Source organism: Gopherus flavomarginatus, chromosome 2 (genome assembly GCF_025201925.1).
Source record: "Gopherus flavomarginatus isolate rGopFla2 chromosome 2, rGopFla2.mat.asm, whole genome shotgun sequence".
Lineage (NCBI taxonomy): Eukaryota > Metazoa > Chordata > Testudines > Testudinidae > Gopherus > Gopherus flavomarginatus.
This window is the reverse complement of record NC_066618.1, coordinates 208,285,994-208,311,408: the sequence shown is the minus strand read 5'-3', so window position 1 is coordinate 208,311,408 and position 25,415 is coordinate 208,285,994. Positions and strand designations below refer to the sequence as shown.

Below are 25,415 nucleotides of genomic sequence, written 5' to 3'. Positions count from 1 at the left end.
TGGGTCCAGGGTGAATTAGGTGCCTGCTAGATACATGAATGTGAAAATATCTGCTGTGAGTGTGCACAGACCTGATTTGCTCAAGCACATTTGACATTTCCTCACAAAAGTTAATTACAGTTCATTAAAACTTTGAAAATCTGCCCCCAAAGTCTTAACAATAAACCCAAAGAAAGATACATCTTCCAGCACTGGTAATATGTACCAATTTGGCAGCAGAAGGAGGTGGAATTTAGCCAGTTTTACGTCATGCAACGGAGACTGATTTTATGTTTGCAATTCAAGCCTGGTTTCCGGATACAGCTTATGCATCATTCTGATAGCCAAGACATTTTCCTCTCATATTAATGAGAACCACCTGTACAGAAGGCCAACCAACAACCAGGTATGCCAAAGAAAACCTCACCAATTGCATACTCACTCACCACTGTATCAAAACACAGCTTGAAAACTGGTGTTTACCATGTGAAGAAGGCAGTTGTTTTCAAAAGATCTTAGCACATCAATTTGTTTACATCGGTTTCAAGTTAAGGGGAAGATACACAGCCCAATTCATCCCTGGTGCAATTCCAAAAACATGAATAAAGTTGTGCCTGCTTCTGCCAGGACTGAATTTGCGACATATAGTTCAGCAGCTACAATGAAGGAGCAACTCTGGTTGTTGGGTCAAATTAATGGAGACACACCACATATGACTTTTATATAAAGACAAACAGAGAGCCGAAGAGGGGCATTCAAAGGGAGGTTATCACTAACCAGCTGCCTAAGACAGGGTCCCATCACCTTTCTCAGAGAATCAGTAACTTACTGATCGTCTTGGAGCAAAAATATAACTGATCTTCAAGGAGTACTAAACTCTTTACTAAACTCTTATAGCATGAATGAACTTCAGAGGATTCCTCTTGGATAATCATCCCAACATTTGGATGAATCTGATTGCCTTTATTGCAGAGATTAAGCTGGAAACCTCACAAGAACAAGCTTGTGAAGTTTCTGGTACTTTCTGGCTACAGTCAGTTGTGAACTCCTCCAAAGGGTCTCTTGCTATATTTTCATACTTCAACTTTTGGAATCTATCAGAATCAGAATGTTTAAAGGCACATGAAAAATAAATGAAAAACAAAACAACAAAAGTTAACCCAACTTTTTCAGTCATGAAAAGGTTTTGTTTGTGGTGAAAGCTTGAGTTGGACTCACTGTACATGTCTCTTATATGACCCATAAAATTGTGTTTGACAATGTCTGGGTGCAATAACTAAGACCCTGATGTTCCCCTTCTGTGGAAATACCCCTAGGAGAAGAAACAAATAACTGGAAAAATAAGTTTTTTTGGGGACCCATTTTTGGCAGATTCCTGAGACAGGAATGATGGCCTCATATAATGGTCGGTGGAAGTTCTGCATAAAGCAAAGGATCTGTGAAAAACGCAGATCAAGGATATCAGGTAGACCCACCACAATGCTTTCACGGTCCTCACCCTGCTCTTCTGCCCCACTACTAACTCTCAGGGTATGTCTACACTATGGGATTATTCCGATTTTACAAAACAGATTGTATAAAGTCGAGTGCACGCGGCCACACTAAGCACATTAATTCAGTGGTGTGCATCCATGTACCGAAGCTAGCATCTATTTCTGGAGCGTTGCACTGTGGGTAGCTATCCCGTAGCTATCTCACAGTTCCCGCAGTCTCCTCAGTCCATTGGAATTCTTGGTTGAGATCTCAATGCATTATGGTGCAAAAACAGTGTCGCGGGTGATTCTGAGTAAATGTCGTCACTCATTCCTTCCTCCGTGAAAGCAATGGCAGACAATCATTTCGCACCCTTTTCCCCTGGATTGCCCTGGCAGACACCATAGCATGGCTACCATGGAGCCTGTTTTGCCTTTTGTCACTGTCACTGTATGTGTACTGGATGACACTGACAGAGGCGGTACTGCAGCGCTACACAGCAGCATTCATTTGCCTTTGCAAGATAGCAGAGATGGTTATCAGTCATTCTGTACCATCTGCCATGCCATTGTAAATTGGCAATGAGATAACGGTTATCAGTCGTTCTGTACCATCTGCTGCTGTCATGGGTGCTCCTGGCTGGCCTTTGCTGAGGTCAGCCGGGGGCACAAAGACAAAAATGGGAATGACTTCCCGGGTCATTCCCTCCTTTATGTTGTATCTATGTCAGATCCCGCAGAAATGATGAGCTGCATGCCATTCTAGGGGGTACCCCTGCAACAACCTCCCCGTTGCTTCCCTCCTCTCCCAACCCTCCTGGGCTACTGTTGCAGTGTCCCCCCATTTGTGTGATGAAGTAATAAAGAATGCAGGAATAAGAAACACTGACTTTTTAGTGAGATAAAATGAGGGGGAGGCAGCCTCCAGCTGCTATGATAGTCCTGGCAGGACATTAAATGGTGGGGGGGAGAGGAGCCCAGCATCCTGCTGCTATGATAGTCCAGGCAGTACAGAATCTTTTCTTTAGACATGAAGGGGGGGGGGGGGCTGATGGAGCTCATCCCCAGTTGCTATGATGAAGATGGTTACCAGCCGTTCTGTACCATTTGCTGGGAATGACCGGGAGTCATTCCTATTTTTATCTAGGCGCCTCCGGCCGACCTCACCTGAGGCCAACCAGGAGCACTCACGGGATGATGACGAGGATGGCTACCAGTTCTTCTGCACTGTACCGGCTGTCACCGGGGAAGGGAGGGGAGATGATGCTGCTGTTCAGTGCCGCAGCACTGCGTCTACCAGCAGCATGCAGTAGACATACGGTGACATTAAAAAAAAGTCAAGAAACGATTTTTTTCCCTTTTCTTTCACGGGGGGGGGGGTGTAAATTGACGAGCTATACCCTGAACCACCTCGGACAATGTGTTTGACCCTACAGGCATTGGGAGCTCAGCCAAGAATGCAAATGCTTTTCGGAGACTGTGGGGACTGTGGGATAGCTGGAGTCCTCGGTACCCCCTGCCTCCCTCCATGAGTGTCCATTTGATTCTTTGGCTTTCCGTTACGCTTGTCACACAGCACTGTGCTGTGGACTCTGTATCATAGCCTGGAGATTTTTTTCAAATGCTTTGGCATTTCGTCTTCTGTAACGGAGCTCTGATAGAACAAGTTTGTCTTCCCATACAGCGATCAGATCCAGTATCTCCCGTACGGTCCATGCTGGAGCTCTTTTTGGATTTGGGACTGCATTGCCACCCGTGCTGATCAGAGCTTCATGCTGGGCAAACAGGAAATGAAATTCAGAAGTTCGCGGGGCTTTTCCTGTCTACCTGGCCAGTGCATCCGAGTTCAGATTGCTTTCCACAGCGGTCACAATGGTGCACTGTGGGATACCGCCCGCAGGCCAATACCGTCGATTTGCGGCCACACTAACCTTAATCCGACATGGCAATACCGATTTCAGCGCTACTCCTCTCGTCGGGGAGGAGTACAGAAACCGGTTTAAAGAGCCCTTTATATTAAGGGCCTCGTTGTGTGGATGGGTGCAAGGTTAAATCGGTTTAACGCTGCTAAATTCGGTTTAAACGTGTAGTGTAGACCAGGCCTCATTGCTGTGTCTGCACATTTAATCCCCTCTATAGGTGGTTTTCATTGTCAGGAGGATATCAGCATTTGTATATACTCCACCGTAGCCTGTTATGGTTTGTACTAGTTGTCAAACAGTTCAGCTATGATTGCATTGCTAAGAGTGGTATGACATCTGTTTGTGGCGTATTAGGTGCTCTTTGCAAGGTCATGGAAGCTTAGCGTTCAGTCAGGCCCTGTAGCTCTGACTTTTTTTCTGTCTGGAGTTTATTTTCATAAAGGAACACCATCAAGGACTTTTTGACACAAAATTAAGGATATTTTAAAAAGAGTTAGGCGTGACTTATTAAACCATCTATGATTAGCAACAGTCCACAATTTTTATTTAATTAAATTATTCACCTGTAATATTAAAGCCCCCAAACACAATATGATGAGAACACACGCAGAGGGAAATGAATTATAAACAATGGGTCCATGTCACCCCCATGTAACTTGCTGAGTATCCCAAGGGATTAGCCCTGAGTGAGAGCCACTTTAATTTCAGTCAGAGATTCTTTAGCAGTGCTCACAGCAAGGCTGTTTAGGGGATATCAATCCTATCATTGTGGCTACCTGGGCTGGCTGCAGGTCCCCGGGGAAGAGGAGATTGTAGCCACCTTGTGTCTGTTGTCAGAGACCAGTCCTGACCCCAAGTAACTTTGACCCAGAAAGTGAAATTAACCAGGTTAAGCTTCACTGTTCATGAGGAGTGAAGGGCAAAAAGTAAACCAACAGCACACAGAAATGTCAGTTAGATTAAGGAAAATGAAAGAGCCATGCTATCTGTAGTAGCACAGTTTAGGATGTATGTATTATATTACAAATACTGGCTAATATTTTTCAAATGAAGGGACCTAAAGTTAGGAACTATAATTTCAATCGGAATTGCTAGGTGCTCAGCACCTCTGAAAATCAGATACCTAATATCCTAACTTTACTGTTTGAAAATATTGATTATAATTATAATGTTGTCTCTTTAAACATACTTTGGCCAGGATCTTTCTGTGGGGATCCTTGCACAGAGTGGTCTGACTGTCTCTGTTTCTCCTCTTGTCTCTCTGAAAGTGGGCGATGTAAGACCTCTTGTGGCACTGTGGTCCGCTGACAGCCCTCTGGAGAGGTCAGAGAATAGTGTGTGTGTTGGGGAAGAGTAAGTCAGAGGGACGGAAGTGGTATGCTGCAAAACTGCTCATAAACTACAAGATTGAATGCTTAACTTTCCTTACAGGCAGGAAGATCCCAGGCAGAAATTCAAGGTGATTTTTAAAAACAAACTAAGATATTAATAGTTTACATTTTTAAACCCTATTTACAAAGAGGGTGAAATCCTGGCCCCATTGAAGTAAATGGCAAAAATTCCATAATGTTAAGGTACAACGAACCCCTAAAAGGAATAGCTTGGTGTTGGAGGAGGCCTGAAGCACACCATCCATGACCTAGAAGTAGCAGCACTGAGCACAACCACCCCTGACTCAGGGAACACAGGTGGAGCGCAGTCACTGTGCACCAAACTTTGTAATGTACACTCATGTAGGCAGGCTAACTCCACTTTGGGAAGCGTAGCACAGAGCAAACACTAGCCTGGTGAAGTCCCTTGATTCAGGGGAGTGCAAAGACAAGATTGGCTTCAATGACAAAGACTCAACAGGGGCTAATGTGAGTCAATGCACAATATATATGATATTACAGTTTCTGCGTTACAGCATACACAGTTCAGTTAGTTTTTAGTTATGAAGCACCTGTGAACATGGGTTGTGTTTTTCTACTTTTTATTTTGGGCAGTTGGCCAAGAAATAAAGCACATTTATTTTAATCACTGTATTGCTGATCTCATGGAATGACTCAGTATCTGATGACTTCTCAGAGAAACATTCTGAAGACTTTCTAAGCAATAGAAACGTGGGGTCTTCTTTGTAACTCTCTCAATCACACTGTCTCTTAGGAGAAATATAGTGTTGTCTTGTAGCTAAGGAAATAGCCAAGGTAACTTTTTTCCATCATCTGTATATCTCCTTGTGAGTCCTGGTTTATAAAAATAATACCATCTTTCTGCCTCTTTTAATTTAACTTCTTGTCAATTTAACAGAATATCGTATTTCTATTAAATGTCTAATTACTACATAAATTTTGGACATGGCAGTGAGGCAAGGGGAGTCTCATTACATAGCATCTGCCGTGCAGATTTTAGAAGAACTGTCTGCAATTTCACTGGCTGTATAGGGATTAACAACAGTAAGTGAAAACCAAAGTGTTAGGATTATTGACATAGTGGGGACAGACATGGCTATTAGGATGTGGCCTGAATTGAGACAGTTTTTCAGTTTTCCTTGTTTGAGCTAATAAAATGTTTAAAAATATACATTAAAAGGGTGGAGTTATTTTTTAAGTGGGCACAGTACTGAATTCCAGCATCTATCCTTAAAGTTCTGAAGGCAGTGACTTCTCCTCAGTCTTCATCCTCCCATCTCCATCCTCACTGGGAGACATCCTCTTTCCAATCCTCTCTGATATGCTCCAGGTCATAGACATCATCTTCAACTACTAGGACCAAATGGGACTTCATGCCACTCCTAGCTTGGCAGTATGGGTCAATGTAAAGAGACAGGAAGCACTCCCATTCTTCAAATGTTTGCTTACCCTCCAGGATTGTCCTGAAGTCTCCAGGAAGTAAAGATTAATCTTTAATTAAAGATAATGGCATGTGATGAAACCTCCAGGAATTCATCCAACCAAAGTTGGCAACACTACTTTCAAAGCACTCCCAGGCCCTGCTGGCCCAGTAAATAAGAAATTAGGCCCAGGAATGAAACACGGATCACAGGACCAACATCTTATCCCATAAGCTTTGTTTTACTATGAAAGCTTTGATCATCAGCAGAATAAATCTAGACTCTAATTATTCAAGATAAAAAACATGTTTTGTATCTTGACATAAAGAAACAGGATCCTCAGAGGACATTCTGAATTTCACTCTGTATCTTTCTGTAGTTAGTATCCTGTGCATAGATAGAGCAGATACAGCAAATATGTATAACAGTTTACAGAAATAATTAGTAATTAATGATACAATAATCCATTGTCTCAATAAGAACTACTGCTCTTTGCAGAAGACTGCACAATATAAAATAATTATTTGCAGATAGATGGGTTTCCTTAAATATATCTTTATAACTAGAGATTTTATAAACTGAAGATGGTGGTTTTGCAATGCATCAAGTTCAAACTTCTTTCTGTCATCCTTGACATCTTTCACAACTCTGTTCCTCCCTCCCTTTCAACTCATTTCTTATGTTGCCCTCCCAATCCTGTCTCCAACAATGGTGCTAGCCTTGACTGTCTTTTGTCAGCCTCTTCCACAGCTGTTCTTGCTTTCTTCCACCTCTAGATTTACACATGGAATACCCTTCTGAACTAGTATCAGAGGGGTAGCCGTGTTAGTCTGGATCTGTAAAAAGTGACAGAGTCCTGTGGCACCTTATAGACTAACAGTATTGGAGCATAAGCTTTCATGGGTGAATACCCACTTTGTCAGACGCACTCTGAACTAGTCTATAAGGCCATTATTTCATCCTCCTCCATATCCCTCCTTTAGACTTACTTCTATCATGAAGATTACAATAACTGCTAACCAGGGCCGGCTCTAGCCGTTTCGCCGCCCCAAGCATGGTGGCATGCTGCGGGGGGCGCTCTGCCGCTCGCCAGTGCCGCGGCTCTGGTGGACCTCCCGCAGGCGTCCCTGCGGATGCTCCACCGGAGCCGGGGGACCTGCGGACCCTCCGCAGGCATGGCTGTGGGAGATCCACCGGAGCTGCCTGCCGCCCTTCTGGCAACCGGCAGAACGCCCCTCGCAGCATGCCGCCCCAAGCACGCGCTTGGCACGCTGTGGCCTGGAGCCGGCCCTGCTGCTAACTAAAAATGTCTAAGTGTCTAGCAGTAGTAAAAAACTAGCACTGAGTTAAAAAAAACCTGAGGCCAGATTCTCAGCTACACCCAATATCCATTTGGCACTCCAGGACAAGGACATCTGTCAGGCAGCAGGTTCTGGACATTTGATTCTCTGTCCAGTTCCATCTCAGCCTTAACCCTGGACAGAGTAATTTGCCTAAGGAGCTGCTTTACACTATACTGTCTGACAGAAGTCCCCAAGGGACCATCCCCCACTAGGGATAGCTGGAGTACAGTGCACTTCAGTCATAGTCCTCACTGCCTTCTACATTGGAGGCTGCAGGGAGGTGGTATGGAAATCACCCATGCCAGCACTACATGCTGAGGAATTCCCAAACTCCAGGGGAATCTTCAGCTGGCAAGATGGAGGCAGTCTCTGCTACCTTTGCATAGAATGAGTAGTGTAATGTGGTTAGAGCAGGTCTAAGAATCTGGTCCTACATTTTCTCTCTCCTCCACAACACTTTGTATGTGGCTTGTCATGTCAGATTGTGAGGTGCCTGGGACACTTGGAAAGTGCCTAGTACATAGTGGGCGCCACCACAGTCCAAATATTACTAAGTATAATATCATAACAACAGATGCAAGGGCCCTGCATTTGGCCAGCCCTCAGTAGAGTTGGGATATTCACAAAGAGTACTGACCATCAAAAATATTTAGAAAATATATGATTCATTGTGCCACCTGGCAGTAAAGAAATGATTCCTAACGAGGGAGTTTGTTGCGTATAATGAAGCTCATCATGTCCGTGCTTGTTTGGTGGATAAAAACCTGGGACAAAACACCTCCAAAGAAAGGTGTTATCCAGAACAGCACATGCCTTGGGCTACCTTATAGTTTAGATTTAATACAGGCAAGAAATTAGTATAATGGTAAGGACAAGTATTGCTTTTCCAAGCTGCTAACAGAACTGGCCAAACCTGTAGTAAAAAAGACCTAAAACTTTAAGGGAGTTACATAGGTATTATTTCTAAATATTATTACTAGCTTTCTGAGTTCTGCGATGTTTCATTATTAATATGCATCTTCCTTGGGAAATTAGTGTGAGGACAATGACAATCAGTTACCTCTGTTGCTCTTTTAGGGGTAAATCCCCTCGTTAAATCAAGTCAAAGCAGGCTCCCTAGCAAAATAATTAGTGCAATTCGGCTGTGAGAAGAGAGGTGTTAAGACAGGAGGCCCATTTTTTATGTGGTCTGGAATGGTGCTCAGTGTGCTTTCACTGGCAGATGATGATGGGTAAGGAGCAAGGGCAGCAGACTGATTTCCTCCACCACAGAGGGCACTCAGATATCATGCTGTCAAGTCTGATATCAATGCTTAGAAAGATTAGAAAGGGGACACAAGGAGCAGAGAGTGTACTCCATCCATATAGTGGCTCCATATAGAACATACAAATGGATTTCTATCTTCCTTCTGACTGGACATCCTTATCAATACTTCTCATCAGTACTGGGTCTCCAAGGCAGGCTCCGGTCCAGTGGGTTTGCGGTTTGAGAAGAATGTTCCGCTTGTCTCTAAGACTTACTTTTGGGGGAAGGAGGAGAAGAGGGGAAGAAACCCAGAGAATTCATTTGTAAAAAAGAATATACTGCTGCAATGCAATTTTTGTCTGTGACTAATTTGAGTTACCAATTTCACTATTTTTCCTAGACATTTTTTATTCACCATGCATACACATTTTATTTCCCTTGTATATCAGAAAAGAGATTGGGCTGCAAACTTTGAATCCAGATCCCAGCTCTTGGGGATGTTCAAATGAAGGGTTCTGAGTTGGGCCCAGGGAAAGGGAAGAACTCCCTCTCTTTCGTAAATATGCAAATAATTCAGCCATTATGACTCTTCGAGTATTTTGCATTATCAGAGTGGAAGACGACCTAGATTAGTCGTGTAATGCAGTGCTTAGATTCTACTGTGATGGCTGCTATAAAAAGTAAACCCCATAAAAGATAAATAGATGTTATTCAGAAGGCAATTTCCTTTATGCTTAGAACAAGGTCTCAGATTTGACCTATATGTTCAGGATCTAATACAGTAACTTGCTGGGCACCCTCAACTCCCATTCACTTCAATAGGACTTGAAGTGCTTTCTGCCTTTCAGATGATTGACATCATAAGATGAGGCCCTCAATATCACCAGAAGTTAGTGATCTCCATTCAGACAATAAAAAGACACAAACATACAATTTTTGTCTTAGATTGTTAAGATTTTTATTAACTTATAAGGTTAAACTCATTCTCGAGGCAAACACATTCATTTTTAAACCGTAAGTTATAAACACTAAATCGGACTTTGCTTTGAAGGGAAGCACATTAACTAGTTAGTTACATACCTAAAGGATAAATCGTTAGGTGAATATACTATGTTATTGAAAATTCAGCTAAGGGATAGGGTAAATGACTTGAGATAAGCCTTATGTTATTAGATTGATCCCATTTTTTCATCTTGGCAAGCCCTCTGCTACCCAACGTACTAGATACTATATAAAAAAACCACACCTGAAAAAACTGCAGGAAACATTTTGTGCAAGTGCCAACATATAGCTGTACATTTTTTCAGGATGCCACACTTTGTATATAGTTTCTAAGATCATTTTAATATCTGTCATTCTGTTTTAGTCAATCTAAAGAATATATATCTGTATATATATGGCAGAAATAGGATATTTTCAGAATGAATTTTTAAAAATGGTATCCTTTTGAGTTGCCACAGTTTTTCCCTTTCAGTAAATCACTAACTTATCAATGATAACACAATTAGTTAATTTAGAAGGAATATGTACTTAAGAATGGGCAGAATATGTGTTTAAAAGGAAGGTAACAGTAGCAACGTGGTCTAGCTAGCAAGACCTCAATTAATATTTGTTCAGTACTTTGAAACTTTACAGTACTAAGTCCTAACTAAAGGACTGATTCATCCTCACTGGCAAAGGTCTCACAAACTGCACCCTTCTGCACCAGCAAGGGACACTGTTCCCCAGGAAGAGCGGCACTACTTGTACCTCCTCCCTCCTCCACTGCAGAATGTCAAGGGCAAATAATGAGTGCCCTGGCTCCACCTCCTCACTACCAACAGGACCCACTTTTCAGTCTACTAATCAGGCTTCAATATGTGCAGAACCATTTTGTGTTTTATGAAATGTGGCATGAAAATTACATCTGGATATAGCACAGGCATAAACATAAGCAGGCTTTGTGGCATGATTGCTGCTTTAAAGAAGTTCCATATATTTATCCTAGATAAAGCAGTATCGTAAAGACATAGTGCTATATTTTTCCATATCCTTTTTATGTTTTAATTTATTTATTGCTGCAGCTTCCCAGGAGGATTCAGATCAAAACATTCAAATTCACCAACGGGCACCGTTCTGTTTTTATTTTTGGATATAGCTCTCTCATACAAGCGGTCAATTGATGCTTTTATTTTTAATCACTAGTGCTGGATTTTGAAGTGGGAGGTTCTTAAAGGTACAGCATAAGAGGAAAACATTAGCAGATGAATACAGTTAACATCAGAACTTCCCCACTTTTCCGGATGTAGTTTAACTTAATCTAATCTGACATAAAGTTACATGCTGACAAACTGATGTATTTCGCTCTCCAAAGCAGACATGTTACTTTGACCAGAAAAAACTCATACATTTCTTGTGAACCCAGGAATGGTAATGTTGACAGCTTTTAAAAGTCCAGCTTTCTACTCCTTTGAGAGAAATATTATTCTTCAATAGCTCAACAGGATTTATTTTAATGTCTGCCCTTGCATCTGCACAAAGTGAGAGAAGGGAGGAGTCTAACCTGGGAACAGAGTCTTTAAACTTTACAAAGAAATAAAAGCCCTGTTTCAGGTGGATCTTCTCTATTTTGTGCACAGGTGAAAGTAACAAAGCCAACTCCCTTGTTACTCCTTGTAACAAAGCCAACTCCCTACCCCAAGCAATAGCACGTACTTCTTGAACTGATTTCCCTAGCAATGATTTTAGCACAAAGAGGTGATGTGATTTTCACATAAATTAACAAAGCTGAGAATTGTTCCCCCTTCCTCTTGTAAGTGACTATTAAAATATATTTTGGATAGGAAAGAGAAAAAGAAAAGCAAAATACAGAACAAATACAATAACTGGAAAATATATTAAGAATATGTTTCTTATTTCAATGTACTTGGGATTTACGTGTGTGAGCCAGCCACTCGTATTAATGGGTCATAAGAACTTAAGAACAGCCATACTGGGTCAGACCAAGAGGTTCATCCAGACCAGTATCCTGTCTACTGACAGTGGCCAATGCCAGGTGCCCCAGAGGGAGTGAACCTAATAGGTAATGATCAAGCGACCTCTCTCCTGCCATCCAACTCCACCCTCTAACAAACAGAGGCTAGGGACACCATTCCTTACCCATCCTGGCTAATAGCCATTAATGGACTTAACCGCCATTAATTTATCTAGTTCTCTTTAAAACCCTGTTATAGTCCTAGCCTTCACAACCTCCTCAGGCAAGGAGTTCCACAGGCTGACTGTGCGCTGTGTGAAGAAGAACTTCCTTTTATTTGTTTTAAACCTGCTGCCCATTAATTTCTTTTGGTGGCCCCTAGTTCTTACATTATGGGAACAAGTAAATAACTTTTTCTTATTCACTTTCTCCATACCACTCATGATTTTATATATCTCTGTAATATCCCCCCTTAGTCTCAAACTTGTGCCTCAAACTACAAATATTGTGAATAAAAGAGCAATATACCAAATTTCTTGTAGAATGGGAAATGCTAAAATATTTTTCTGTACCACCTCAAATACATCTGTATCTCATTTTCTTCTATTCCTCTCTCCACTGCCTCAGCACCACCCATACAGCTCTTTTTAATACCATATTTGTGGCTTTCTCCCACTCTCAGATTTGAACATACTTTAATGGCCAACAAATACCACTACTGCTCTTTCTTCAGCTCTCTCCTAAAATTATTACTTCCACCAAGCCCATCAATATCAATTCATCACATCAAGATGTGTGATTACAAAAAGATACATGTACTACTTAGAGATTAGACTATCTACTGCTCACTTGTCTTCTGGTACATTATGCATTTGAACATTATTGTCTCTGTAATTTAGAATATAAGATCCTTAAGTCACATCACATATTTATAAGAACAGTTAAGTTTCTAAAGCCCAAGAGTCAACTTTTCTGCCCATACTGTCAAATTACTTTGCATATTTACTCGGATGCTTTACTTATGCATATTTTTATTCTAAAACTTTCATCAAGAGGTGGCTAATTAAACTTGGTACTTTAAATTTGTAAAGAGTTTAGGATAATGAGAAATGTAAATAGACAATAAACAAAACATGCCCCAAATCATATAATATATTATATGTTTTTTTCAGCTTTTTGAGGTCTTGTATCTTTAGGAATCTCACTGGAGTCCTCTTTAAGTGAAATTCTATTATGAAAAAGCACAACTGCACTATTTACAAAGAAATGTAAAGCAAAAATTAAGACTTAAACTACATTAACTGCAAACTTTTAGCTGTTTTCATGTGTGGATTTGAAATAAGTGAAAAGAAGAGTAGTCTTTATAGATATTCAAATTAAAGAGAGTGCTTTAATGCTTTAAGTAAAAATACTATGCAGCACACTACAAAGCAGATTAGAGAAGCTTTCTACCATGATAAGAATTTATTGGTGTATAATATAGGGCCATATCCTAGTACACAGGTAGTTAATAGGATGTTTGCAATTTTTTCCCAACATATTAAAAAAGAAGCAAAAGGAAGTTCTATGGCCTGTGTTATACAGAAGGTCAGACTTGATCCCAGTGGTCCCTTCTAATCTCAGTATTTATAAACCTATAAGAAAAAGAAGTGTTTTAGGCTGCTTAAGAATCTGCTTTAAAAATAAATTTTCTTTTTTTTCTCCCTCTAGGTTATGAGAATTCATACGATTGCCTAAGCTGGCCTCTAGATGGTAGATAGTACAAAAGAACCTACATCTAGGAATCGCTTTTCTGATATACATGTGAAGATTTATATTCTCTGCACCATATGGCTACCTAGATCATCTTCCTAAAGTCTGCAATCCCAACATTACAAAATGTAGTTGTGGAATAAATAAAATGTCAAAAAATATAAGTGCCAGAAACTGAACCTAATGTGACAATGTACTTAATGTACCAACTGTTGTATGAAAACAGTTACATATACAGTTGTGAGATTCTATTTTTCACTTGCTTTAATGAATTGGTTTAAGACAAAAAATGATTAATTCTGGCTCATCAAGTGTTCTTTCATTTTCAGTTTAAAATAGCTGAAAGTAACATGAAACTTACCATAGACAACATGAAAATTAAAGAGTTAGATTTAATCGAATTCAATTAAATATAATGGCCCCAAGCATTATTTATCATGAAGACAATCTGAGGTCACAACCCAGTGGAACACATACTAACCAATAAAATACTTCCATGACTTCATATCCTTTCGATTAAAAAAAAAAAAAAAAAAAAGCTTTCCTCTCCTATGTTTTACATCCAATAGATATTTATTACAGAGGTGCTGTGTGGAAACTTCAGACACCAGCATGTTACATGATCCAAACGTCCAGGCTGCCTGTATGAGCATGGAACTGCTGTGTGGTGTATGAGCACAGGATATACCTCTATATAGGAAGGGTTCGTACAATTTGCCTAATATTATGCAAAGTAGGCATGATCCTTAACCTTCTGGCAAAGTAGCCCTCAGTTCAAAGTAAGTGCAGTGACAATAATGTATGCACACTCTCTACCAATCAAGAGGTGGTAATGTTATATTTTATATCTTCTTGTCTCCACTGCCACAAACGTGTGTGTATGTTCTGGGTGATGTACTGCCATTCCCTTAGTCCGTGGGTCATTACATCTTCTGGGTTTCTCTTATCGTTTTAGCCAGAGAACCCTTCTCTTTCCCACTGAGGATTACTCTTGCCTAAAAAGGCACTTTGTGGTCATCTCTCACACAGAGAAGCCTCTAAGACCAATCAAGTTTACTTCATGCGTTGACTCTCAAAGACTGAACATGGATTTTCCTGACATTACACTATTTTCCTAAAATTATGTTAAATTATTTGTAATGTGGAAGAGCAATTGCAAAAACATCTGTCATCAGAAAAGTGCACCACTTGTCTATAATTAAATACTGTAGATAAGTCTCTTACCTTGCATAGTAGTCCTTTGGAGGAACAACTTCCTGAAAGAATTGTAACTGGTACAGATAAAGTCCAATCAAGTGCCCCGCACTGTATATAGCCATTAATACACACAGACAGCTGAATATCAGCGGATCAAATGCTAGGCAACAGGACCACCATGTACACAGCCCCAAAAATACAAAGAAATACACAGCTGATGTCAAAGATGGCAGCATCATGCCTGCAAAAATAAATATTGAGGATTCTTTGAGAATATTAGCATTAAAAACATTTATTAATCCTAAAACATTATGTAATTTATCAAAACAATTTCAAAATAACATTTCTGTTTTGATAGTTTTTACTTATTATAGGTAACATCTCAGACTGCTATTAACTGAAAAATGTCATAAAACATATATATTTCATTTTACTTACTCTATGAAAAAAACAACACTTGGTATGTAGCTAGGTTTAGAAGGATTAGATTTAAATTAGTAAACGTTGATTTCATACCGATTGAAAAAATATTTCCATCAGTACTAACAGAAATTTACAGACAGGCAGAGTAAGAAAAATGTTGCTTGATAACTTATTAGAGGTTGATGTATTTTGACGTGATGTTGACAATTTGTGTTTAATGGTTATAAAGCTTTAACTTTTTGAATCTCAACATCTTCTGTAATGAAAGAATTACGAAATCAAATTCTGCCATGCCTATATATAGTCAAATTCAATATTTCCTCTGAGTACTTCATGTTCCTAGTTTGTACAGCTCTTTCCCATTGTAAAAGACGAGAGAAAAACAAGAATGTGTGTTCATAAACCCCATAATCAGCAGGGAGACGCAGAGGTAGGTGCTGTACCTGAAAGTACTTTTAACTTTTTTTAAAAAATATATTAGTTTTCAAGTTGATTACATTTCTGTAAAATAATGTGTAGGATAATAAAATATTATGAGTGATGAATATGGTATGAAAGTCTCCCTTTTAATCATTGAATTTATAATCACTAGAAATTTGTGTCCCTGTCAGTGAGATACTGTGTACACTGGAAATGAAAGAGCATCTACAATATATCCAGTACATGTGGTCTATGTAAGTGCCAAATATGGATGAAAAGTAATCCAATTTACACCTCGTAAATATTTGTAATACTTAGTGTATACCAAGGGCTCTCTTGCATCCCATGTATTTTCTTTTACATACTTAACCAACACTTCATTTGTGAAGTTGCTATTTTCGCTCTCATGAAATGTCTACTGTACGCTGGAGGGGGATTTGAGGAGGTGGGGATGGGGAGATGCTCACATCTAAGACACAGGAAACTGGAGGAAATGACCCAAGGGCGAAACTTTCACCCTACATAATGGGCCAAAGACATCGCCAAAGCAATCCACTGAAGTCAATGGAATCATACTAAGGATGAATCTGGCCCATTTTGCTTCAAAAATCTTGACAATTGTGTATTTGAATGGAAGGTGGATCGATCCCAAGAGATCTGGGGCTCATTCATCTGAGTCTGGGTAGTCATCCTGCAGCAGAGTGGCCTGCTGTGCCTCAGAAGGACCCCTCCTTATAAATTAAAAATACTTTTTATATATTTAACACCATTATAAAAGCTGAGGGCAAAGCAGGGTTTGGGATGGAGGCTGACAGCTCACGACCCTCCATGTAAGTATCCTGTGATCCCCTGAGGGATCCCAACCAGTAGCGTAGCTAGGGGGGGAATCGGGGAGCGGCTGCAAGCACAAGTGGTGCCTTTTTAATTTTACTCATCCAGGAGCAAAAAAAATGAAACTAAAAAAGGCGCCCCCTGCTATGGTGCTCTTACAGACAGGGCGGCGCTCCAGGTCTTCAGCGGCACGACCTTTACTCATTCCGGGTGTCTTCGGTGGCACTGAAGCTTCATCGCCGAAATGATGTGAAGGCAAGTGAAGGTCCCACCGCCGAGGTGCCGCCAAAGACCCGGAACGCTGCCCCGTCAGTAAAAGCGCTGCAGCGGGTGGCATCTTTTTTTTTCGCTCCCCCTCTTCCCTCCACCTGGCTACGTCACTGATCCCAACCCTCAGTTTGAGAACCCCTGCCTTGGTGGATGCAGCTTTAAACTGTGTTTGGAACCCTACCATCAGACAGAAGCCACCTGATGGAAATGAATCAATGCATTCTCCTGCAAGTGTGCTCTCCAGGCCAGCTCCACCCACTCTTGAGTGATGATGTCTCCCTTTCAGCTCCCAAGCTGAGTCGGGTTGTGAACTCTTTACACTGATGAAAATCTCCACTTCCTGTTGTGTTTCAGCTGACAGGGGTCTTTCATCCTGGGTTATGTTAGCAGAAGCTAGCATAAACCTGGGGTGCCTGCAGCCCTTCACTGCTAAGGTGTAGGATACACAGTATTGTACGTACTAAAGTTAGCCTTATACATCTCTGCTAAAAGAACCTTCCACTAACAGTAAATTGGTCTGTGTTGTATTAGCATCATCACAGGCTTGTATGAGGTACTTTAGGCCAAGCTATTGTCTCTCCTCCAGTATATAATCAGCAAGTGAGTATATACCATTTTAATAATTCATATATTTAAAGGTTAGAAGGTTCCCTTATGATCATCTAGTCTGATCTCGTGCATAACACAGGCCATAGAAACTCATCCAGTAAATCTGCATCAGCCTATAATACTGTTCTTTCTTTTAAATAGATATCCAGTCTTGATTTAAAGTCTTCAGTGATAGAGAATCTACCATATTCATAGGTAAGTTATTCCAATTGCTCATTACTTTTGCTGTTAAAAAACTGTACCTTTTTCTAGCCTGAAGTTGCCTAGTTTTAGTTTGCAACCATTGGATCTCATTATGCCTTTTTCTGCTAGATTAAAAAAAGGTCTACCCAGAGAAAAACTTTTTCCCTTGGCAGGTACTTTCTGACTGTGATCAATCACCTTTTAACTTCCCTTCCCCCAACTAAACAGATTGAGCTTCTTAAATCTCACACTATAAGACATCTTTTCCAGACCTCAAATCATTCTTATAGCTCTTTTCTGAGTTCTCTTCAATTTTTCAACATCCTTTTTGAAGTGCAGACACCAGAACTGGACAGTGCTACACTAAAGTTCTCACTAATTCCAAATACCGAAGGAATATGACCTCTGAATGCCTCCTTCTTTGTTTATATATCCATAGAATGCATTTGCCCTCTTAGCTAAAGCATCACATTGGAAACACATGTTTATTTGGTTATCTATCATGAACCTTAAGTCTTTTTCCATGTCATTGCATTCCAAGATATAGTCTCCCATCTTTTAGGTTTGACCTACATTCTATGTTTCTAGATTTGGCCAAATGATCCAGATTGGTCTGCATAGCTCACCTGTCCCCATCCCTATTTACCACTTCACCGTTCTTTGTGAATCTGCTGCAAATTTCACCAGAAATTTTATACTTTATTCTGTTTTATTCTTTGATAAAGACATTGAATAGCATTGCGAGTACAGACTCCTGCAGGACCCCACTAGACACACCCCCTCATTTACAATTACTTTTCATGATCCATCAGCTAACCAGTTTTTAATCCATTTAATACGGATTACATTAATTTTATATAGTTCTTTTTATTAATCAGAATGTCATACAGGAGTATGTTGAATGTCTTGCAGAAGTCTAAGTATATTATGTCATCACAGTTACCTTTAGCAACCAATTTTGTAATTTCATAAAAAAACTATCAAATTTGAACATTTTTTATTATGGAATGTATAACAAACCAGTAAATAAAGAGTAGTAACGTTTTGTTTGTTTAATATTGTATGATGTGTGTGTATGTGTGTGTGATATGTGCGACTTGTCTGAGTGTGAGTGAGTGTTGTTAGAAGGCGCCAGCACTTAGTCTATTAATGCACACTTCACTTCTTACCTACAGCATGTAGCCTCTCTCAGTTTGGCCATAATAATAGCTTTAAAATGAATATATATAGAATGAGTGGGCTACATAGTACTAGCACCAAAATAAATAAATAAAATTAATCAACTCACTGTATTTCTATGCTTGCCAAAAAGCTAATTTAAATAAAAATCAGCAGCAATTAATTTTCTTTCCAAATTTCCATTGTTATTCCCCAGTGTGCCAAAGTGCTGGAAATTCATTTGTACAATGCATAATCTTAGGGACTCTTGGCGAACTTATCAAAAGCACCAACCTGTTGAACCAAGTAAAATTGTAACAACAACTTTTCCAGCGGTGGTTATAATATTTCCAATAAACTCTTTCAATTTGGAAGCCACTGAGGCAATTCTGCGTAATAGTTTTAATTTTGTGGTTTCTTCAAATTCCTCTTCGCTATTTTCTCTACCATCCAAATCTTCACATATTAATGCATCATCTGGCTCTAACTTTTCTCTTCCAGCCTGAGAAAGAGAGAGAAAACAATGTGATATGAAACGCGGAACCTGTGTCACATAGGTTATTAGCCAAGTCATTTTTATAGTGACTGACTCTATAATCACAAAATAATCTGAATAAAGAGTTGTGAAAGATATATTAGAAGTCTATTTGGATATCTAAGGCTACCACCTTAGACTTGTCTTAAGAAGAAAGAGGTGAAAAATATTTGAGAGGAAGATTTTCCCTGGCAAATGTAATCCAGCTGGTTCCTCCGGCAGGCAGCAAGTAATTCCAGTTCTACATGTTTCTATTCAAAATTATGACCACTCAACATTCTGGTTTGTTGATTAGATTTTGTTAAGTCCCTTTGAGGCACAGATCATTAGTATTATTTCCAGGCCCTGAACAAAAGTGGCTCCCTATCAGATGATGTTCCTCAGGGGGTATGTCCAGACTACCTGCCGTATCGGCGGGTAGCGATCAATTTATCAGGGATTGATATATTGATCCCTGAATACGCTCCCCATCGACTCCGGAACTCCACCAGAGTGAGCGGCGGTAGTGGAGTCGACGGCGGAGCCACGGACGTCGATCCTGCGCTGTGACGACAGGAGGTAAGTCAGAATAAGATACCGTAGCTGAAGTTGCGTATCTACATCGACACCTCCCACCCCCAGTGTAGACCAGGCCAGGGTAACCTCCTTCTTGGGATCATTACCATTCCCTATTGCAGGTTCTTCCCCATCCCTCTTCTAATGAACCCAGAGTTTATCCATTGGATGGAAGGGTGTGTTAGTAGCCTTTTCCTTGATCTTTCCATGCATTAGTTAGCAAGAGGCACTGACACAATGAACAGCCATGACAACTATCAGTAGCATGCCTGGAATTAGAAATCAAAAAAAAATCTAGGCCTTCTTCCAAACCTAGATTTGCTTCTTTATATCAAATAATGCTACTATCAAGGCTAGTTTTCATAGCAGAGCAAGATAATTCTATATATGTAATTCTAGTATGGATGTGGCTATAAATGTGACTCTCTAAAAGAGATTAATAGCAGTGTGCTATTAGTATAAATGCAAAAAGAGATCACAGATAAAAACATTACAGTAAACAAGCTTTCTTGTTTCTTCAATATATCCACTGATTGCACTATGTTACTCAAACCTGACTGAATCAAATTCACCAAAAGAGCATCCCAGTTGGTCCCCATGTCCCCATTCTACTTTGTTTCTGTAATGTTATACTATCAGTTTATCCAGCTACAAATGGGTTCAAAGAGGAGGCCTAGCATGTGGGACTGGTATTCAAGTAACAGTTCCCACCGACAGAGAAGAGAAAAAGAGATGAAGAGAATCCGAGCAACAGAGAAAGAGAGAAGAAAGCAAAGTGTGCATGTGTTTGGGACAGGGGAGTAGAATGAAAGAGCTATGAGGAGAGTGATAGCTCAGGATGGATGGATGAAAAGACTGGGAAGAAAAGAGATGTACCATGGAAGTTCAAAGTAAGAGAGATGAAAGCCTGGAAGGATGAGAGAGAGGAAGAGAATGTGAGAAAGAAAGAAGGTGAAGAAACAAATAATACGAGGAAGAGAAAGACAAATTTGAAAAAAGTTAAGTGGCAATTAAACCATGAAAATGGGAGGGAAGGGGGAATTAAATAATGAAAAAAGAGAAAGAAGAAGAAAACCAAAAAAGACACACTCAATAGGTAAGTAATTTGTTAAGATTTGGTGGTGACCCTGGTGCAGGGTAATAGATTAAACTTTCTGAAGAACAGAAAGATATGCATCATTGAGTGAAGGGACCTTAATCACTCTAGCCTGACAGAGGTGGGGGGCATCTGCATTGCCAAGAGGCCCAGCATGAATACGACTGAAGGAAAATATATTAATCCAGACACAACACAAAGGACATTAAAAAAAAATCTAACAATAAATTGGCCAGATCTTCACCATATGTAACTTAGCATAGCTCCATTTGCTTCACTGGAGTGACTCAAAATTAAATCAGCTGACCATCTGACCCAATTAATTTCTTTTTGATAGCCAGGGGCACGTGTGAGTATAATATCTGTAACGACTTTTCAAGAGAACAACATATTTATTGCGGCCATTGGAAATGATAAATTAGAGAGCATTGATTGAGTGGCTTTCAGTGGAAATTGTAGAATTGTTATCCTTCTGAGTATTTAACAGTACAGAATACTTCATTACAATTTTGTTAGGTGGATTCCCCAAGGAAAAGAAACTCCCTCTTGTTCCATTTCACCTTTAAACTTTTTGCCAACTTTCTCTTCCCATTAATATTGTCTGTGACTGCCCAGAAAAAGCTTGTTCCATCTAGAGTTTCTATTTGGCAGACAATGAAATATGTATTAAATGCTGTAGAGCTGGTGTGGGAAATTCTCTCTCTCAGACACATCCGACTGTTTCACTAATTACGTCCATTATAAGTGGAGTGCGCTGGCGTCACAACCACTTTGCCATCGTCACAGTTCATTTTCATGGCTTTCAACAAACAAGGTTAATAGCTCTAGAAGCAAGGCAATCATTAGGAGGTTGCAGTGTGCACACTCAGTAAGCACCTCCGGTGGGGTTTTAGTATGGAGAGGAATTATTATTGTCTGCTGCCCTTGCTGGATCTCATGTCTAGAGAGCTCTCTAGTTGATGCTACTTTACCTAAATAATTAACCACAAAACAATGCTGCAGTTCAGCTAAATGCTGCATAATATTCTTCATACTACTATCACTATATCAATGGGAAAGACCCAGGAAAAATATTACAATGGCAACTTTCTATGTACTACAATTACTAGAAAAAGTCCTTATTTAGCCTGTTGGGTCCAGTCCTGTGTTTCCAAGCCAACTGTAGCTCTACGTTTCTTGTTTAATGTGATCATTAAACGGCTAACTCTTATGTGCATGCAAAAAACAAATGAAATCAGTGGAAATTCTGGATGTTCGGGGATGAAGGATTGAGCTTTTAGTGTGCACAGACCTATATAAAAGAGGACATCTTCAGCTCTTCCATTTATTTATCTGTATCTATGGAGATACTGTTTGCAACAAAAATAAAAATGTAATTTCAAAGTAACTGCTCTTACAAAGGAGATTGGCAGACGTTGGACATAAATGACAATGTAGATTAAAACAATGAGCTCAAGGGGAAACTTTTGAAAACAGATTTTGTTTGTGTATATATACAAATTATGCTTTCTACTAGAGATTGGCATGTCCGGTATTCAGAGCATAGACCTTTGGGCTAAGAATTCCTAATGCCTAATTGCAGCCCGGAGAGCGACTCCATTGGTGGAATTTATGCTCTTAAAGAATGCTCTTAATTTATCTTCCTTAGTTACCCCATCTGTAAATGTTGATAGTATTTAGCTATCACACACATATTTGCTAGTTCTCATGCTAGATTTTCCAAGAAGTTGCAAGCTGAATCATAACATCCCCTGGCCATGCTGGCAAAATCGGTATCTGAGCAGAGCAGCACTCTTCTAGGAGACCACGATGACAGCCACTTACTTCCGCTATGCAGAATTTGGCATAGATGGATCTGCATAGATGAATGTACGTAAAATACCTTCAATATAAAAATTATTATATAAATGCTATTGCTAGGAGTCTATACTAAATAGGAAGATGTTATACACAAGCCATTTTCATTGCAAGCTAAAAAGAGAGCTCTTTTGAAGCAATAATAATTATTTAATATCCTGAATGAGCACCTTCACATATGTGCAAGAATAGGAAATATAAAACTGAATACAGAGAAAACACACAAAACCAAACAAAAAACAAAAACAAAACGCTTACCCTGAAGGGAACAGAAAAATGAATTTAAAACTCGTCTTGGGGGGAAAAATGAGAATTTAAAAAGTAGTAAACAAACTGCAGGAAATACACACAATGGGAAAAAAAGGGAAAAGAAAGAAGGAAAAAAGAAATAAGAAAAAATCAAGGGTGACAAGTAAGGAAAAGAAGGGAAGTTGCTTTGTTGCATAGATGGTGGAGCAGACACTCTTTTTCTCTCTTCCAATCCATCTCAGCTGCTAAAACTCATCCTATGCATATCTTCTTAACTCCTGCCAAAAATGGCTGTTTGGTTTCCCTACAAACACAACAGGGATCCTGGTTTTTCCACTTTGAGAGTCTGGCCACCCTACTTTGGCTCCCCATAGTTCTAGTCAATCTGATGCACATTCTGTCTTACTCCCCTTTAGTTTGGGTGTTGGGGTATTTATCAGTGTGGAGGGGGAGAATCACTAGGAAGAAGAATATTTCTTGACTTATCAGTCCCTGCTTACCAGTTCCAATTTATATCTAACAGATTGTTTAAAATTACAACTTTGAAGCTTCTATTGTTGCTTTCTCAAATAAAAATGGAACTAATCGCTAAGGTTGGGCACAACGTGAGTGGACTAAGGATTTTGACTTCCATCTGGTGATAATGTCTGTTGTTCTAACAGTTTTTGATGCATATGCTGTAAGATATGCACATGCTCATCAAAAAACAGCATTATTCCAGATAGACTGTTTTGCAAAGCCTTCACCCCACATGGGTCAGCCTGAGACTATAAACTAATGCTGCATAGGACATAGTTAGAAAAATACTTTTACTTCCATAATAAATTACTTATTATGCAACTACAGAATCCCTGTGGCCGCTGATTAAATCAAATAAACCTCTCCATTCAACTAGTATATAACATTTTTGAAGTCATAAAAATGTGTTTTCATGGCCTTTTCTATATAGAATGGGGCCCCAGGACTTTTTCATAAACAAACTAAATGTAGTTTAGGTTTTTCAACTTTGTGCAAGTCCCAGGAGTGTTCACTGTACAACACTTTTTAAAACTGCCAAACAGACATAAAGCACAGGCAGAGAAAATCTTGCCTCTGTGGCAGCTACTATCGTGGCTAGGGCCAGAATATCCATTAGCTACTTTTGGGGACTGCCTTAATAACATCTAGCTTTTACATGTTTCATCTGGTACAGTATAAACAGTAATGCACTGAGATATCCTAAGTCCCATAAATGTATTTACTAACAGGCAGCCTTCGTCTCAATTTAAATTCATTCTTACACCAGAAAACCTTTTTGTATTGTACCTACAGCTAAGGATACAACATCTGTAAATACACAGAACAGTCATTCAGTGACTTTTGGACACTAGAAAGGACAGGAATCTAACCCTTTAAAAATCTCACGGTTGTCACCACTGAAATTTTTACTAACCAGAGATGTTATAGCTAGACAGAGGTGGATCTCAAATGGTTCTGTGGCTCAGAATGGAAAAAAAAACCTTCAAAGTTTGCTAATGTATTACACTATTTGACCTTTTGAATCTGTTTAATGGCACTGGAAAGCTCATAAGACTAGTCTCTCATGAGAGTTCAGGTGCTTCCTCCTTCAAGTTAGATCATAAACGCTGCACAAATAGCCTCTTCTGCAGTATTTTGACGTTTCCTCCCAGGAACCAGGAAACACAGAGGAGTGAGAAAATGAGAAATCAGTTTTGGAAAAAAAGGTTATCTGAACTTATCCGAACCTCAAAGTTTGTTTTGAGCTTTGAGCAACTATGTCGGAATCAACTTTTATTCTAAATGCAATGGTAAAAGACTATACATCAATTTATGTGTATCAAGCTGTACGTGATGCTTATAGACAGAAACAGGAATGTAAAGGCAGGACAAATTATTATAAACTTGATGAATATATTCATGTTTCAGAATGTTTGGATTATAGGCAGTACAGAAGTGCAAAACATAATGAAAGATACAGTGTGTACTAAGATGACAGGAATTTCTGAGTTCTAATTCTGGCCCTGATGCTGTCTTGATGAGTGACCTAAGGCAAGTTGCATGAAGTGCAATTATACTCTGAAAAATTACTATGTTAAAATGATTCCTTCTTATTCAACAGATCCCTGTGAGTCAGAGAGTTTATTGGATGAAATAAATTCTTACAACTTTAAAGTCTTGTCAGCTTTCCAGAGCCCTCTCAGCTAAGAGAGAGCAAACTGGATTCTATTCCTTTTTGTTCATCATTAAGAGAATTCTTAACTAAATTCCAATCAGTTACACCTATGCAAACTCATAGAAGATAATGGTTTTCCTCAGGTGTCTGAGAGAGCATAACACAGAGATGGCGGGAGTTGCCTAAATGTGGTGGAGGGCACAATTTGACCGGTAGAACCTTTAATATGATTCCTGACACTTTTTTTTGTTTTTGTTTTTTTTAAAACCAACTTAACTCTGAGATCTCTGGTTTCATTTGCAGAAAAGATATATGCACACAGGGGCGGCTCCAGGCACCAGCATGCCAAGCGCATGCCTGGGGCGGCAAGCCACCAGGGG

The 25,415-nt window shown here is 39.7% G+C and overlaps 1 protein-coding gene across 1 annotated transcript in view; it reads right to left on the bottom strand.

Moving 5' to 3' along the window:
• Positions 1–25,415, bottom strand: part of PIEZO2 (piezo type mechanosensitive ion channel component 2) — a 484,884-nt gene that overhangs the window by 170,266 nt on the left and 289,203 nt on the right. The window contains exons 6-7 of the mRNA XM_050942210.1: positions 18,865–19,072; positions 14,704–14,917 (exon numbers count right to left, since the gene is read on the bottom strand). Coding sequence (XP_050798167.1) covers positions 14,704–14,917; positions 18,865–19,072 — 422 coding nt within the window. The remainder of the gene's footprint in view (positions 1–14,703; positions 14,918–18,864; positions 19,073–25,415) is intronic.